The 19,179-nt window shown below is 42.0% G+C and overlaps 1 protein-coding gene and 1 pseudogene across 1 annotated transcript; both read left to right on the top strand.

Annotated features, from left to right (window-relative positions):
* Positions 1 to 486: 486 nt before the first annotated feature.
* LOC104104658 ((R)-linalool synthase TPS5, chloroplastic-like) lies at positions 487 to 2,216 on the top strand (annotated as a pseudogene).
* Positions 2,217 to 18,294: 16,078 nt separating this feature from the next.
* On the top strand, positions 18,295 to 18,867 carry LOC138906996 (uncharacterized). The gene has a single exon (XM_070196810.1). The coding sequence runs from the start codon at positions 18,295 to 18,297 to the stop codon at positions 18,865 to 18,867; it is 573 nt and encodes a 190-aa protein (XP_070052911.1).
* The last annotated feature ends 312 nt before the right edge of the window (positions 18,868 to 19,179 follow it).

Consider the following 19,179-nt stretch of genomic DNA (forward strand, 5'->3'; position numbering starts at 1 on the left):
CATTTTATGCCAAAATTAAACCCAGAAAAACCGACCAAAGTTGGTCGATTTTTAATAAAAAAAAGAAATTATTCCAAAATACCGACCAAAGTTGGTCGGTTAATGAACATTGAATTCCCAGAATTCAACATTACCGACCAACTTTGGTCGGTATTTTGCCTGCACTGTTGAGGTTACCGATCATAGTTGGTCGGTAATGTTTAATTTTAATTATTTTAAAAAAATATATATATTTTCAATTACCGACCAAAGTTGGTCGGTTTTTTTAAATTTTAATAATTAATAAAAAAAATATAATTTAGTTAAATCGACCAACTTTGGTTGGTAAAATTAAATTAATAAAATATGTTTCCGACCAAAGTTGGTCGGTAAGTACTTAAACTTGTCAGATGGTCGTTTTAAGCTACCGACCAAAGTTGGTCGGTAATTTCCGACCAACTTTGGTCGGTAAGCCATTCCGACCATCAAAACACCGTCCACACCCTAATGGTCGCGTTTTGGTCGGTAATTGGCCATAACCGACCAACTTTGATCGGTTTTTACCGAATTTCTAGTAGTCAAGCAGCACACCAACAAGATTTGAGAATTCTATCAAGGTGAGATATATTTTAATTAAGTGGATTAAAGTTAAATAAGATGATTTAGTTTTATCATATAATGTTTCTCATATAACATTAATTTTCATGTAAAGGTGGTGGAAGAGCACATGTCTTGCAGAAAAGTTGTCATTTTCAAAGGATAGACTGGTGAAGAATTTGTTTTGGGCAGTGGGGATAGAATTTGAGCCTCAACACAGCTCCTTCCGAAGAATGTTGACAAAAGTCATTGCTTATGTTGGAATAATAGATGATATTTATGATGTTTATGGCACTCTTGATGAGTTGGAAGTCTTCACTGATGCTATTGAAAGGTCAGTTACTTTTGGGAAAAGCAACTATATATATCTCTAGTTAATCACCTTTCTTCTTGTGTTTGTCAAGTGAAATTAATTTAATATCTAATAATATAAATTCAGATGGGAGATAAAAGCGATAGAGCAACTTCCAAACTATATGAAAGTATGTTACCTTGCACTCTTCAATATTACAAATGAAATGGCGTACGAGATTCTCAAAGAGCAAGGGATTAACGTCGTACCCTACCTTACAAAATCTGTATGATTCATTTTACTTAAGATTTTTCCTTCTTTTAGTACGTACCCTTAATATCTTCTAGCTATTGTTCTCTCTTCCCAAACCGCCTCTAATTCTCTCGTGAGGCGTATCCAATATTTAAATTTGATGTGTTCAACCTTTAAGCTTTTCATCATAAGAACCAATTATATTCTTGAAATTACGGTTTCAGAATTTAATATACATTGAAAACTTACTGAAATTTCACATACATGGCTATGCTCTAACCTATTAAACCCAAGCGACATCTGTCAGCCTCCGCAATATCCCCCCACCCCACCCCCAAAACAACAACAACAAAAAATACTATAAATTTAAAAAATAATCAATTTATTTGCACTATTAATTATTTGATACATGTTATTAGTGGGCAGATTTGTGCAAATCTTTCATACGAGAAGCAAGATGGTATTACAGTGGATATGTGCCAACTCTGAAAGAATACATGGACAATGCATGGATCTCAATTGCAGTTCCTATGGTATTAGTCCATGCATTTTTCCTCATCACAAATCCAGTTCCCGAAGAGGCATTGGAATCATTAGCAAATATCCTGACTTAATTCGTTGCTCTGCTACAATTTTTCGTCTTGCCGATGATTTAGCGACTTCATCGGTATGCTTTTAAACCTTTATTCTCTCATATAAAATTAATTTATACGACTCCTGATTTATAATTATAAACAATATCTGCGTCTCATTTATTTATTTATTTTAATAATTAATTCAGGATGAATTGAAGAGGGGTGATGTTCCTAAGTCAATTCAGTATTACATGAACGAAAAGGGTGCTTCCGAAGAAGAGGCGAGAGAACACATACGTTTCTGTATTAAGGAGACATGGGAACGGATGAACACAGCTCAAAGGGAAAACTCGTTATTTTCTGAAACATTCGTCGAAATTACAAAGAATATCGCAAGAACATCACATTGCATGTATTTGCATGGAGATGGGCATGGAATCCAAAACAAAAATGGCGAAGTAAAAAATAGTATCTCCAAAATACTTTTTGAGCCAATCACAATTCCAAGTCCATTATATTAAGAGGTCCCAAGTACTTCTGCCCCTAAACAGTCTTCTCATTACTTTTAAGTGTGTATAAAAACTATTATGTACTGCATCTATTATCAAAAAATAAGATTCTAAACCTATGCTTGCGCAAAATAAAATAAAAAACAGCATCTCAACATAAGGCACCTCTGTTGCCCAATTATTTTTATGACTGATGTGTTCTGTCTTGTGCGTCCAACTGCGATATAGCTCCTGTAACGTTAAAAATTGGATTTGTTCATGGGTTATTTTTGCTTTGCAAATCTCTATCAGCCCAATTCTCATGTGCCCGAACTCCACTCTTTATTCATTAGCTCATTAAAAGATTAACTTCTTTTGAAGTGGAAGAAGATGAAGTTATTCCCTTTTATCTTAATAGAAAAGAGTCTGTCATTGGTTAAAAATATATGGCAGAATATCCCAATAAACACCCGTACTTGTTCCTATTTGAAATCCCGGTCCACTTACTCTATAAAGTTTTAAGTGGACACCTGAACTTGTTCAAACATGATATTCTAAACACTTCCACGGTTGTGTGTGGCTCACATGTTTGACGTGGATGACACATCAGTGTCCCCGTCAGTTTTTTTTGATAAAATAACAATTTACTTTTTTCACATTATTTAAAAATTATCTTATTTCTTTTCATGATTTACTCCTTTATCTACTTCATTTTTCTTCACGAAAAGCACACTTCTACGGTCACACCATTGACGGAAATTTCCATTACATATTTACTTCAAAATTATAGATAAATAAACAAGACCCGTCAAATATCTTTACTCAATTTGAAGAAAATTTGAATATTTATTCAATGAATATTACCAATAAGACCATGACGATACCCTTTTTCAGTCACTATCCCATAGAAGTTCCAATGCAAATTTGAAAATTACAGCAAAAGTAAACGAGATTCATCAAGAATCTTTACCCAATTTGAAGAAAGTTGGATTCTTTATTTACAAAGCACGGTTCTTACAACTTTAAGGAAATTGTGACGTACCCTGTGATTGAGTGTAAAGGGGAATAAGGAGAAGAAAGTCAGAATCACATTTGCATGTAAATTAGACTCTAACTTTTTTGTAAAGTTCTTTTTTTTTCTTTTTAAGAAAGTCAAGCAATCGAATAGAAAGTTTGAGGAACACCCTAATTATAATACTACATAGGAATAATTGAAAAGGCGACCAAGCTCGAAATACCCGCAGAAAACACCAGCAAAAAAGTTCCAAATCGGAGATTGAAAATACTTGACCGAAAAAATCTATTTCTTCCGGTACAAAAGTGATCAAATCCCACAATCTAAGTAGCTAAAACAGAGAATCAATAAATCTTCATAAGTTTCATTTGAAACTCACTGGAAGAATGGCGAGGGAAATAAGAAGATGAAGAGAAGAATGGAGGGAAGAAGAAGAGAAATGAGGGATGGGGGAATAGACGACACTAACAAGGTGGAGGAAGAAGGACACTCTTCATCCCTTTTTTTTCTTTTTCTTCTCTTTTTTCAACTTTAATTTCTACTTTTTATTTTTATTTTTTCCTTATCTTAATCTTTTAAATCAAAATTACCAATGTTCACTCTCTTCATTCGCGTGCATTACACGCATATTGTCCAGCTCAATTTAGTCAATGCCACATAGTTTGGTCAACGGTCGAAGGGTGTATGGGACAAAATCTACCCTAGAATATTTAGAGAAATATAGCATTAAGGGAAGAGTCGGCCGAGGTCGGCCAGGGAGCAGCAAAATTCGTGGTCGATATGTCAATAATGACTGAGGTCGAGCACCGCTGACAGAACAGTAACGACTAATTTTTGAAATAGGATATTAAAGAGAATATTCTAGTGAATATTCTCAGCACTTGTACTATTAGGGTTTGTTAGAAATATATCTCAAATAAATAAGAAAATAGTGAAGAAAAAAGGCATGTAATATTCACTCGATAAGAACACTTTTCAGGAGAAGATTCTCTCTCTCTCTTGTAAAGATACAAAGATTACCTTTTTATCAAGATTCTGGCCCATATTATTCCACACTTTTCCACCAGATCTGAAAATAGTTCGAACAAATCTCGAATTTATCTGTCATTCATCGTTGTCAGGAGGAACATTCGTCCAATCCATCTTTTATTGGGTGAATCATTCCTCATATTTAAATAAATATTATTTATTGTTATTTATTGCTAGTTACACCTCCATGATTGCTCATTCTTTATGAACGTCTTATGCCTATCATTGTCAACATTTCACTGGATCTCTCCCATCTCACACACATTTTTAAGATTCGCATCTAGAGTTATTATCTTTAACTAGATTTAACCCATTGTTACATAAATTTAATAGTTTAGCCGAAAGTCATACTTTTTGGTCAAACAATTTGGCGTCGTCTGTGAAAATTATCTAGTTAACTCTTTTAGTTTCTTCTAGATCTACAATTGACACTGGTCACTAACAAAAAAAAACAAGAACAGGAACTTTTTTCCCTCTGCATACATAGATCTAACATGGCAGGTAAAAGAGAAGAAAGAACGAGAATAATGAGTGACCTCCCAACCAACCTCATGAACATCATCCATGAGAGCTCTGAAGCAGTGGACGAGGATACAACGCCCAATACCTCCCCCCGGGCGAGGTGGGTCACCCCCTCCCCACTGCAGCATCACAAAATCTCTTGGTAAGACAGCCTCCACATCCATGGTAAAGGAGACGCCGCCAAGAATAAAGAAGCTCCTTGAGGCCTGGCTAACTGATACACTGACCAGCGTCCTCCGTAAGCCCGCTCGGGATACGGCCACAGAATATGCAAGAATTTGTGTTATACCACCACTGGACAAGCAACATAATCAACCTCCTCCTCCCACAACGACGTGTATTACTCACAATGTTGTTAGCAATGCAGTTGACGACGCCCTCACGGCCATTTTGAAAAGGATGAAGGAAATGAAAAATGAGAACAAGGTACTTCGGGACCAAATGAGAGAACACCAAGAAAGGGTCGATAAAATACTGGGCGCTCCTAAGCTCTTGCCGAAGAGGGATGCTGGTCAGTTCTTGAGCAGCCATACAGTGATAGTGCTGCCCCACATGCCATACCAAAGACCTTTAAGTGCCGCCCTATCTGAAAATATACGATGGTACAACCGACCCCGAAGATCATGTGACTCACTACGTCACCGTCGTGAAAGGCAATGACCTTGCTAAAGAACAAGTATCCTCCATTCTGCTAAAGAAATTCGGCGAGACCCTCATGGGAGACGCGTTGATCTAGTATTCACAACTGTCTGCATGTTCCATTGAAACCTTCGAGGAAATGGCCGATAAGTTTGTAACGGCCCATGCCGGGGCCAAGAAGGCCGAGGCAAGAGTAAACGGCATCTTTGCTATTAAACAGTCTCTGGGAGAAGGGCTGAGGGACTTCCTTGCCCGTTTTAACTAAGTAAGAATGACCTTGCCAAACGTATCGAAAGGAATGGCGGTAGCAGCTTTTCAAAATGGGTTGAGCAGAAATGGTTCAAGGGCGATAAGAAAGTTATTAAGTCGGCTTATGAAGTATCCCCCAATGACTTGGGACAAAATACATAACGCATATTGTGCCGAAGTTCGAGCAGATGAGGATGACCTCAATGGGCCGACCCATCGACTGACATCGGTGCAAGCAAAATCCAGGAAAGATCGAAGAAATGATATCAGAAGAGATCCCGCTGCCTCACGACCAAACCGGGAACGACAACTCCCATATGTCAGAACCACCACTACATCCTCATCTCGTCATGAAGAAGTCCTACCCTGATCAAGAACAGGGACTCACCGGAATGAGAGAGGTATGCCCCCTTTACTATCCGCTCACAATTTTTGTGTGTCACCTACAGAGATAGTCTACGCCTTGGAGAAGCTCGCACCAAAGGTGAAATGGCCACAAAAGATAAGGTCAGACCCGAACACCAGAAAATCAGATGCCTTCTGCGAGTTCTATCAAGAGCGAGGACACAAAACCGAAGATTGCATCGCCCTAAGACAGGAGGTCGTAAATATGCTATGACAAGGGCACCTCAAAGAATTGCTGAGCGATCGGGGAAGGACCAGCTTTGCCAGAGGACGTGAAGAACATCAAGGGCCGCCGAAACCACCCTCGCCAGCCCGCACCATCCATATGATCATTGGTGGTGGGGATGACACTTCCATTAATAGTGTGAAGTTCTCCACAACCCACAAGCTCAAACGGTCGATCACCCACGAACGGTATGATGAACTCGAAGAAAGTATCATCTTCAATCAATCAGATACCAACGGTTTGGCTTTCCCTCACTATGATGCTCTTGTTATCATTTTACAAATTTTAGATACTGGCATGAGACAAATTATGGTAGACGATAGGAGTGGCGCGTGTATTATCCATCCTCGAGTACTTGCACAAATGAAACTCGAGGATAAGATAGTACCACGCTTCATCACACTAACAGGTTTTAACAATGTAGTTGAGTGAACATCCGGCGAGATCACACTCCCTGTCCTATCAGGTAGCGTCACTCTAGCAACCACATTCCATATCATGGACCACGACACAACATACAACGCCATAATAGGGTGACCGTGGATACACACCATGAGAGTTATCCTCTCTAGCTTGTACCAAGTCATCAAATTCCTAACCCCATGGGGAATATTCAGTATACGAGGGGAGCAACGCATGTCCCAGGAATGCTACCGCATCGCCTTAGAATGTACGGCCGCCCAACAAACAAAGGATAAAGAAAAAAAGGCATAGCAATTAACAAGGTCGAGGTCAGCAAGCGATGACAGCGAGGACGTCATCAGTAGACTCCGATATGGTCGAGGCCGCAGGATCGACCATAGAGGACCTCGACCCCATTCAGTTAGACAACAACGACCACAACAAGAAAGCTTACATCGGCTGCAAACTTTAGGAATCGGGTAAGTTTCGTGAATTTTTAACTGCTAACGCGGACTTGTTTGCTTTTAGCCATGCAGGTATGCCAGGTATTCCAAAGGAGATCGCCACGCACAAATTGAACGTCGATCCACTCTACCCCCCGGTGAGGCAGGTTAGGCATAAGTTCAACTCTACAATTAATGACGCAGTACGTGAAGAAGTGGAAAAATTATTGGAAAATGGCTCCGTCAGGGAGTCGAAGTATCCCCAATGGGTCGTCAACGTAATCATGGTGAAAAAGAAGAACGGCAAATGGCGGATGTGTGTAGATTTCACTGACCTAAACAAAGCTTGCCCCAAGGATTCATTTCCACTACCCCATATCGACCAACTCATTGATGCAACAGCCGGGCATGAGCTACGAAGCTTCTTGGATTCCCACTCGGGCTATAATCAGATCCTCATGGAGAAAGAGGACCAGGAAAAAACCACCTTCATCACCCCCTAGGGGACATACTGCTACAGGGTCATGCCCTTCTGACTGAAAAATGCGGGGGCAACTTATCAAAGGTTGGTGACGAAGATGTTAAAAGACCAACTCGGCAAAACGATGGAAGTCTACATAGACGACATGTTGGTCAAATCCAAAAGGAAAGAAGATCACATCGACCACTTGAGAGAAGCCTTCGGTATACTCAGGCAATACGGCATGAAACTGGACCCCAAAAGATGTGCATTCGGCATGGCCTTAGGAAAATTCTTGGGTTTCCTAGTGTCGCAACGAGGTATCGAGGTCAATCCCGATCAAATCAAGGCCATCTAAGGGATACCAGAGCACTTGACCACCAAAAAATAGGTCTAGAGGTTGACTGTCCGTATCGCCACCCTTTCGAGGTTCATTTCACGATCCTCCGATAGGTGCCATAAGTTCTTCGACGTACTAAAAAGGAATAACGGCCTCCAATGGATCCCTGAATGCATCCAAGCCCTGAAGGAGTTAAAGGTGTACTTGTCATCACCACCGTTGCTTTCAAAACAAGAGCCGGGACAGCCCATCCTCGCCGTGTCCGAAGTAGCCATAAGCGCGGTCCTGGTCCGAGAAAACAAAGGTATGCAATCCCCCATCTATTACTTTACCAAAGCACTAGTCGACGCCGAGATAAGATACCCACATCTCGAAATACTGGCTCTGGCCTTAGTCATAGCTTCACGGAAGCTTAGACCATATTTCCAATGCCACCCCATCTCAGTCGTCACGACTTTCCCCTTAAGAAGCATTTTGCATAAACAAGAGCTATCGGACAGGTTGGCCAAATGGGCCATCAAACTGAGCGAGCACGATATTACATATCGACCGCGAACGGCGATAAAGTCATAGGTCCTCGCATACTTCGTCGCCTACTTTATTGCAAGAATAATGCCCGAAGTCGAAAAGAAAGTCGTCCACTAAGACCTCTGGGTCCTGCACACTAATGGCGTGTCTAACGCGTCAGGGTCTGGGCTGGGACTCGTACTCGAAGTGCCAACAGGCAAAGTGATTCGCCAGTCCATAAGATGCCCGGACATGACTAACAAAGAGGCGAGTGACAGAGACCATTTCACAAGAGCTTCAAGAAGAGTGAATTGAATTAGCCGCGGGTGACTGAACTGCAGGGATTTCTATTGTTGAGCCGGGTGAGCTACCTTAACGGCAGCCTGGTATTCCTTATTATTGATAGCAGAGGAAAGAGAACTCCGCCTTCTCCTTCGGTGGATTAGATGTATGAGGCCGTAATTGCAGGACTAAGACTAGCACTCAAATACGGGGCTAAGCGGCTAAAACTGCGTTGCGATTCTCAACTCGTGGTCAACCAAGTCACAGGGACTTTTCAAATCAAGGAGCAAAGGTTACAAAAGTACCAGACCGAAATCTGCAAGCTGCTACCCGAGTTCGACGAATGTCAACTCGACTAGATCCCCCAAGCACAAAATACCGAGGTGGACGGCCTTACCAAATAAGCTGCAGCCACCAAATACATTACAACCGAAGAAAGAAATGTGGTCCACCTCGTCAACTCATCGATAGATCAAATCGAGGTAATAACCATAAGCCTAACTTAGGACTGGCGCAATCGTGTTGTTACATATTTCTAGGATGGCGTACTCCCCGACAATAAAAAAAGAGGCCAAGAAACTGTGAATACAAGCAGGAAGATACAACATCATTCACAACGACCTGTACAAGAGGACATATAGCGATCCTCTAGTGAAATGCTTAGGCCTAAATCAGACGCGGCACATCCTTGAAGAAGTACACGAAGGCCACTGTGGAGCTCACTCTGGCAATCGAGCTTTGGTCAGATGCCTCATACGGGCAGGGTATTACTAGTCCACCATGAAAAAGGAGGCCGCAGATTTCGTGAAAAAATGCAAGCAATGCCAGAAGTATGCCCCAATGATCCACCAAGCAGGCGAACACCTACACTCAGTAACTTACCCTTGGCCGTTCATCAAATAGGGGAATGGACATCGTGGGCCCCCTCCCGGTAGGACGAGGTAACGTACGATTTCTTTTAGTTTTAACTAACTATTTCTCTAAATGGGTAGAAGCAGGAGCATTCGACCAAATACGCGAACAGGAAGTGATCGCCTTCATATGGAAAAACATCATATGTCATTTGGGTCTCACCAAAGAGATCAGCTGCGACAACGGACCCCAGTTTGCGAGAAAAAGGTCGCTAAGTTTTTTGAAAAATGGCACATCAAAAGAATACTCTCAATGCCATACCACCCCGCGGCCAACGGGAAAGCAAAATCCTCCAATAAGTCGATACTAAACATCATGAAGAAGAAACTCGAAGACGCCAAAGGATTGTGGCCGGAAATATTACCAGAAGTACTCTGGGCCTACCGAAAAATTCCAAAGACGAGCACATTAGTCTATGGGACTGATGCAGTAATACCAGTCGAGGTCGGGGAGCCTAGCCTAAGATACTCCCACAAAAGCGGACCCCGGAACGACGACAACAGAAGGGAGGAGCTCGACGAAGTCGAGGACGAAGAGATATGGCCTACGTAAGAATGGTCGCCGAAAAGCAACAAGCAGAACACTATTATAACAAAATGGAAAAGATCAGGCCACTCAAAGTCAGGGACTATGTTCTTAAAGCTAAAACACTATTACACACCTCAAGTACTTCAACTTCTAAAGACGAAGCGCCCCCAAAGTCGTACTCTTTTTTTCCTCACTTGAGTTTTATCCTAATTGGGTTTTCTCGAGGATGTTTTTAACGAGGCGATGAAGGGAACACTTTAGGATTGAAGTGCACACAAGACGGCTAGTTCATTGCTCGACCTCTCAATACTTCTCCAGCTCAACCAATGAAGGGACTAGATAGACTGGGACTGAAATGCTAGCCAACGCCTAGAAAATGTGTAAATTTCTCCAAGTGTATGAATAAAGCACAATTGCATGAAGTTTATTTCTATTTCCTCCAAATGTACAACCAAAGCAACGTCGCCTTAAAATCACACCGCCGACAAGTGTAACATCTAATCAGCCCTCGGCCATAATCAAGCATATGTGATATTCGACCTCGTTCAAATCAATACCTAATCGGCCTTTGGCCATAATCAAGCATAAGTGATATTCGACATCATTCGAATCAACACCTAATCGGCCCTCGGCCATAATCAAGCATAGGTGATAATCGATCTCGTTTGAATCAACACCTAATAGGTCGTCGACCATAATCAAGCATAGGTGATATTCGACCTTGTTCGAATTAACACCTAATCGTCCCTTGGCCATAATCAAGCATAGGTGATATTCGACCTCGTTCGAATCAATACCTAATCGTCCCTTGGCCATAATCAAGCACAGGTTATACACGACCTCGTTCGAATCAACACCTAATCGGCCCGCGGCCATAAATAGACACGATATGTTTGATCTCGCTCGAATTAACATCTACTGGTCGTCGGCCATGATCAAACTTAAGAAACCAAGCAACAAAATCAAAAGGCATACAAACTTGAATAGAAGAAAATCGAATCAGGTACAAATAACCAAACTGGTATTTTATACTTAGAATATTTTTCTTACAAAGGCTCGGAAAGACGCCGACAAAAAACAAACACGCAGAAGTCTGCAACAAAACAAAAAGGAAGAAAAGAAAAGCTACTAATTGGCCTAATCGCCTGGGTCATCCCCATCTTCCCCTTCATCATTAGTATCGCCATCAGGGTACTCTTCTTTATACCATGAGTTCTCTTCGATCCGATCCACGCCTACATCCTCCTCGATATCACGGCCTCTGGTGTAGCAGGATCATAGCCGCAAGCGAACCGAGCTCTACGCGCCTTAACACGAGCATCCTCGAAGGCGGCTTCTGAAACTGTTACCGCCCTTATCAGATCTCTGAATATATCCAGCTGAGCCTCGGCGTGAATCCACTCCTCGTATAAGTATCGAGCAACATCAGGGAAATCAGAAACACGGGAAGAGGATGGTCGAGCCAATAATTGTGCCTTCTCGGCCTCCAGAGTGGCGACTCGATCACAAAGGCCAGAAGCCTCTTTCTCTTGTTCTCCAATCCGTTCATCGAGCCGCTCTTCTTTGAGCTTGGTCGTCTCCAAGGCCTTCTCTCGCTCAGAATGAAGGACACAGATTATGATCTCCAAGACCTTCACATTCCTTATAGCCCCCGGCCAAGCTGAATCAGCCTTCTCGAGATTTGCTGCCTTCCCGGCGACCTCACCACTTAAAGCTTCCACTTTGAATTCACAATCCTCGGGCTCGGCACGCAGCAAGACCACCTGGTCTTGGAGATCGATGTACTGGGCTTCGACCCCTCTACTAACCTTCAACTCCTTTGTCCCTTAGCGGCCCCTCAAGAACGCTGCATTTCTCGATAACCTTCACCAACTCATCATCCTTTTCTTTTATCTCATCTTGGAAGATTGGAAATTACCGCCCTCGCCAAACCGCCTGTAAATCTCGCGATACTTACCGCAGTACTAGCGGTATTTTCTCTCCATCTTTAGAAAAATAGCCTTACGCCTCTTCTCTCTTCGGTCGCTTTCAATTTCCAAAATCAGAGTCTGAAAGAAAGAGAAATAAAATGAAGAGTAAGAACGAAACAAACTTTGAACATGACAAACAAAAACAAGAGAGATCGAAAAGCTTACCCTAAGAGTGAGGTCGGCTATGCTCCTAGATAAGGTAGCATCTTTCAGCTTTTGGAGAGTTTTACCCTCCATATCAGAACAGAGAGGACCAAGGAAAGGGACCACGTCTTCTGTGTTGACCAACAAATCTCGATCCATGGGGATCGCAATATGCGCGTGGACCTTTCCAACCTTACTTCGAGTCGGGTAAACCCTTCCCTCATCATCGTCACCTCATCGGCATCCACATCGGAGCCCGTCTCGTAACCATCCTCAGCTACCCACTTTCCTTTTATCTCGGCCATCGAAGAAGGAACCTCGGCCGGTCACAATGCCGATGGTTCATCCCGCCGCAAGTTATCAGAAACTCTCGCCGATGGCCATTCAGCTTCCATCATGGTTCCAGGAAGAGATATACCCTCTGCGGCTTTAGTCGATGGCAGAACCATAGGAGATAACTCGGCATCATCTTCAAGCTCTATGGTCGTTGTTTCTCGGATGACAAAATCTCCCATCACTGAATCCACCGCCCGAGCAGTCCTGTCACCGACATCCACCGATCTCCTCTTACGGGGAACCAAATTCCTATCACTCGGCGATGATTCCCCTTCCTCGTCCACTAGATGAAGCAAAGGGGAAGCCGGAAACTCCATTGACGATATACCCACAGGCGTAGAAGAAGCCGGTATGGAAGCAACAGCAGGTATGGCCAGAGAACGAGTAGATCTAGCCACAGTGGAAGAATGAATAGAAGCAGACGACCGAGCAGGCCTAGTCGCAGCCACAGCAGGGACGAACTCCGAAGAAGAAGTTGTCTTCCTCTTACAAAACGCGGAAGGAGGAGCCTTCGGCCTTCTCGAAGACCCTCGAACAGAAAAGGAAAGATCGAAGGCTGTCACTACCGACGATAAACCATAGCTAGCATGCGACCATGAGGCCAAAGTAGTAAAAACAAAAAAAAAAATATAGATGGACTCATCGGCCAAGGAAGAGGCAGGCCCGAACTTCTTGAGAAAGCTCGGCCATTCACGAATCCCCACAGTATGAGGCAAAATCCGGCCAACCCAGTCGGAAATGTTCCCGACCAAAGGATGAGGCACAACCTTGGTTGCACGAAAAAAAGAAAATGCTAGAGCCTACGACTAGAAATAGACAAATCAAATACCTTTCACAAAAAACGGATACTTACAAGAGCGATTCCAAGTCTCAGGAAAGTCGTCCGCGTTGGCAGCCATGTATTCGGTTCTAACAAAGAAGTAGTTGAGCCAAAATTGACGATTTGCTTTATCGTCCATCTTCACCACCAGGCATTTACTTCCTCGGTGGCGGAGATGCAACATCGTCCCCCTATAAAAGCTAGGGGCAAAGAGATGCATTAGATGGCGGAGCGTAACCTCGACCCCGGCCAATTCGACGAATTTTGAGAGCATCCTAATAAGCTTGTAGATGTACAGAGAGGGTTAGGCGGGGCAAACACTGTAATAGCGGAAAACTTCCTCTGGAAATGGGAGAAGGGGAAGAGTATAGCCGACCTGGAAAGGATACGCATAGAACACGCAATATCCAGGCCGGTGGACTTGCATCACGTCGCGTCTTGCTCGGATCAGATTGATATGGGCAGGAATGTTGAATTTTGCCCTAATCTCGGCCAGATCGGCCTCTCCATCACTGATTTCGAGACTTCGAGCTCACCTTCAGTCGCCTTCAAAAAATCGGACCTAACGTTCTCACTTCGAGGGATTATTTACTCTACCGTAGGAAAATTCTCTTTTTCAGTGGTGACAAAGACCCTATCAGCATGAGGGGGTATAAGCACCGCCAAAGGAACGGGGTCAGTTGTCATACCGAAAATAAAGGGTACTTTAGCCATGTTGTTAAGGGAGGATATTCAAGCAATGAAGTATTAGAAGCAGCGAGAATCGCTAAAACTGATAAGAAAATACACGATAATTGAGGAAGAAGAAGAAGATAGAGCTCTTTGATTTAACGGTTTCGTAAAAATTGAAACATTACCCACTCACCCATATTTATAAAAGTTCAAGCATCGAAACCAAGGAATTAATCATCATTACCTGGTACTGTAACCGAAGCGGCAGACTCAATCAGGAGACGCACGCGAAACAAAGCAATATCTCGGGAAATCGCATCATAATGATGTCAGTCGCCATGACGTCACCTTGATTCGTGGGACTTACAACCCCAGAAATTACGGCTAACAAAAGGAAACGTTACCAACTCGCCACAATCATCACGGCCCGTTCAGGTTGTCCAAATGCTTCAACCACATTATACAATATCCGCTCATCGAGCCCGCCTGAGGCCGGCCTCAATAAGCGGAGGTACTAACTATTTGGAACAAAATCTACCCTAAAATATTTAAGGAAAGAATCAGCCGAGGTCGGCCAGGGAGCAGCAAGATTCGTGGTCGAGATGTCAATAATGACCGAGGTCAAGCACTGCTGATAGAGCAGTAACGACTAATTTTTGAAATAGGATATTAAAGACAATATTCTAGTGAATATTCTCAGCACTTATACTATTAGAGTTTGTTAGAAATATGTCTCAAATAAATAAGGAAATAGTGATTGGAAAAAGGCATGTAATATTCACCGGATAAGAACACTTTTCAGGAGAAGATTTTCTCTGTAAAATACAAAGATTACCTTTTTATCAAGATTCGTGCCCATATTATTCCATACTTTCCTGCCAGATCTGATAATAGTTCAAACAAATCTCGAATTTATCTGTCGTTCATCATTGCAGGAGGAATATTCGTCCAATCCATCCTTTATTGGGTGAATCATTCCTCTTATTTAAATAAATGTCACTTATTGTTATTTATTGCTAGTTACACCTCCATTATTGCTCATTCTTTATGAATGTTTTGTGCCTATCATTGTCAATATTTCACTGGATCTGTACCATCTCACGCATGTTTTTAAGATTCGCATCTAGAGTTATTATCTTTAAGTAGATTTAACCCATTGTTATATAAATTTAATAGTTTAGCCGAAAGTCAGACTTTTTAGTCAAAGAATGGGGTTTAAGATAATATATTCAATCAAGTTTAGGTGTCCACTTGAAACTTTATAGAGTAAGAGAATCGAGATGTCAAATGGGAACAAGTAGGGGTGTCTATTAGGATATTCTGCCAAAATATATTCACTTTCTTCTCCAACACAACTTACGGGTAAATTGGTAAATTAATGAACTTGGACGTGCCTATCAGACCATGTCCATCGACGGTTAACTAAAATATCAATAGCTTGAGGTAGCTACTTCATTGTACCAATAACTCCGTTTAATCCATGTCTTTCACGTACACCTATTTGTATATATACGCATACTCACTCCGTTCCCATTTGGTTGTCATGTTTCGCTTCTTTAGGTTCAAATTATAATATAAATTTTGACCAATATTTTAATATGTATTTTTTTACTGTATTGATGAGCATAATTGCAAACTCTAGTTTTTCGTATAGTTTTCGAATATTTAAATTTTAATTTTAAAATATTGAGATATCTAATCCAATTTAACTTCAAAAATAAGTCAAATTAATTCTCGAGAAGCAAAACACATCAACTAAATGAAAAAGGGAGTACTATATATCAAACGTACAGTGAGAAATAATATAAATTGTCTCTTTCCTTGATCTTATACAGTCTAATAATTTAGTTTTATCTCTTAAAGCTAGTAAGCACATGGGATCAATGAGTTCACGTTGTCAAGTAATAAAGACCCCCACATAATTATTACTTTCCATGTAACACAAAATAAAAAAATTCCAGCTTCCCTAGGCCGTCAAATTTTAATTTCCTATTGAAGTACAATACAATTTTACCGCATGTTGTTTTAGGTATTGTATAGGGCGAAATATGATATGATATGTGGTCGTCTAAAGGGAGCACACGTGGAATTCAAGATAGGGATGACCGAATACCGAACGCGGTCATTCCGCCTGTCACCAGAAAGAATAACGTTTATAAAGAGGTGTTAAATGCTCTGCGCCCGGTAGCATTCAATAGGGAATATTGTGCAGCATTAAGAGCGACGGTATGTTACAGAAAATTTGGCATTTATGTTCACCGTTATATCTTCATCAATGACCCTCATAATTGGCATTAAAGGAGGGCACGATCTGAGGTCCTTCTTCCCTAGACATAGCTATAAATAGTGAGCTCAGTTATCATTGTGAGAGACACGAATTTTCTGGCTAAACATATACTACATTCTATACAAAGCTTAATACAATCTTACTTTCTTGCTTTTTGATCTCACCATTGCTGTGCCCGGAAACCTTGTTCCCGGAACTGTCATCTCTACTATTTCATCTACATTTCAAGGCTAAGTATTGTACATTTCTTCAATTATTATATTATTTTAGGATCAAATTAGTTCATTTGTCTAGAAACCATATATAAATTTAACTGTACCATTTTACGGGTAAATAGTTTGGCGTCCACTATGGGGTCTAGACAGCCGTGCAATTAAATTGATCCTAGACTTTTTTACTAACGTGATTTAATTATTTTTGTCTTAGAAAAAATCATTAAAAATGGTAGATAACACTGTTAAGAGCACGTACAACCCAGAAATTCGAGGGGATCAGCCTCAACTCGAGGATTCAATCAGTGACACCCGCAATAAGGGAAATGACGCCACGCTGGTGTATGACAGGCAGAACACTCGACAAGTTCGAGAGACAACTCCCAATGATGTTGATGAGGAGCATGTTGTAGATGCGGTGAGGATCCTGCGAGAGCAACATGCAGTCATTCTAGGCCATCTCACGCGACAAGATCAGGTTATGGCAGAACTGAAGCAGGCGTTATCGGGGGCATCGAATAATGCATGCAGACAAGATCTAATTCCTCTCATTGTCCCCGCAAACCAAACAACGCAAAGAGTCGACAACAACACTTCCAAGGGTAAAGTTGGCTCCGACGGGTCTAGGAGGAGTAGATCCGGTCTCAACAACGAGAACGGCCCGTTCAAGGATGAACGTCTACGGTTTATGAGGGAAGTAAACGCCCGTATAGACCAAATTCTGAGCGCGCCACCAATATTGAAAGGCCCGAATTTGAAGAAGTATACTCAAATTCCGTACAAGCCAGGTGCAGCAACAGAACTAATCTCGAAGCAATTCAAAATGCCTGAAATGCCAAAGTATGACGGGACTTCAAACCCACAAGAGCATATTACCACCTACACAACGGCAGTAAAAGGAAATGATCTAGCTCATCACGAAATTGAATATGTACTGCTAAAGAAATTTGGAGAAACTCTCACAAGGGAGCCCTAACGTGGTATTCATCATTACCCGAGTATTCCATAGATTCCTTTGAGATGCTCGTGGATTCTTTCATCAAGGCCCATGTTGGGGCCAGAAAAATACAATCCCGGAAAGCCAACATATTCAGGATCACACAAGGAGAATCCGAATTGTTGCGAGAGTTCGTTACATGATTCCAGAAAGAAAGAATTTTGCTCCCGGATGTCCCGGATGAATGGACAGCTGAAGCATTCACCAAAAGATTGAACCCGAGAAGCTCAGACTTGGGCAGATGTCCATAATCGATACGAGTCAAAGATAAAGATCGAAGATGACCGAGTCAGTTCCACATCATCAGCCAAAGGACGAGAGAAGAGCAGAGAAAAATCAAAGGATGACTATGACGCGGACAGACGGATTTGAGGGGCCGGTTTTTGCCCTACGAGCGGACCGAAGGACATGGAAAAAACTTCCGGGCAGCAAACAAGTTCATCGCTGACAGAGGGACCGATCATGGTTGAAACAATAGATCACCCCAGGATAAAAAGACGTCGGGGTTTCGGGATCCTTCTTACCCCAAGTTATCGGAATATAACTTCAACGTCAGTATAGTGGAGTTGGTGGCAGCCATGAGAAATATTAAATATGCACGATTCCTGAGACCTATAAGATCTGATTCAAGCCAGGGAGATCCCAACTTATAGGGCGAGTACCATGGGACGAACGGTCACCGGACGGGGGGACTGCCGACACCTTCGAGAGGAGATGGCAACACTATTGAAGAATGGTCACCTCAGAGAATTCTTGAGTGACCGAGCTAAGAACAATTATGCTCGTAATAGAGACAACGCGGAACTTCCGATGGCAGGAGAAGAACCCCCACGCCAAATGATCAATATGATCTTCGGAGGGAATGAGATTAACGGGATCACCTTTTCGGCAGCGAAGAAGACGAAAGTATCAATAACTCATAGTAAAAGACTTCAGGAAGACGATGTCACTTTCACGGAGGAGGACGCAGACAGATTGTTGTTACCATACAACAATGCACTGGTAATTTCCTTAAATGTGCTAGATTTTAAGGTTAAACGTGTTCTAGTGGATCCAGGAAGTTCGGCTAATATTATAAAATGGAGAGTATTGGAGCAAGCTAAAATCACCGTAACCATTATTCCGGCAACAAAGCTCTTCGCTGGATTCAACCTTGCGAGTGTAACGACTCGGGGAGAGATTTTGCTGCTCACAAATTCTGAAGGACTAATGAAAACAACTCTCTTTGAAGTAGTAGATAGTGACATGGGATACAACATCATCTTAGGAAGGCCATGGTTACACTAGATGAAAGGTGTACCCTCAATATATCACCAATTGCTGAAGTTTCCAATGCCTGAAGGAATCAAGAAGATAAGAGGTGATCAACCGGCAGCAAGGGAGATGAATGCAATCTCAGTCTCCAGTAGCAAAGGGAAGGAACGCACGACATAGAAATTACAGGAACCCGAGCTAGAAGAAGTTACCCCGAAAGCAAAGTCATCAGAACAATATCAGGTGCCAAGATATTTCCAAGTTCCAGAAGAGACATACGCAACGAAATCCACGGCGGAGGAACTGGAGCAAGTTGCATTGTTCGAGGAATTCCTAGAGAGAAAA

Source organism: Nicotiana tomentosiformis, chromosome 1 (genome assembly GCF_000390325.3).
Source record: "Nicotiana tomentosiformis chromosome 1, ASM39032v3, whole genome shotgun sequence".
Classification (NCBI taxonomy): Eukaryota; Viridiplantae; Streptophyta; class Magnoliopsida; order Solanales; family Solanaceae; genus Nicotiana; species Nicotiana tomentosiformis.

What these genes read in the sequence shown, in the direction of transcription:
- LOC138906996 (XM_070196810.1), top strand. Translation starts at nt 18,295, where the DNA reads ATGGCAACACTATTGAAGAATGGTCACCTCAGAGAATTCTTGAGTGAC.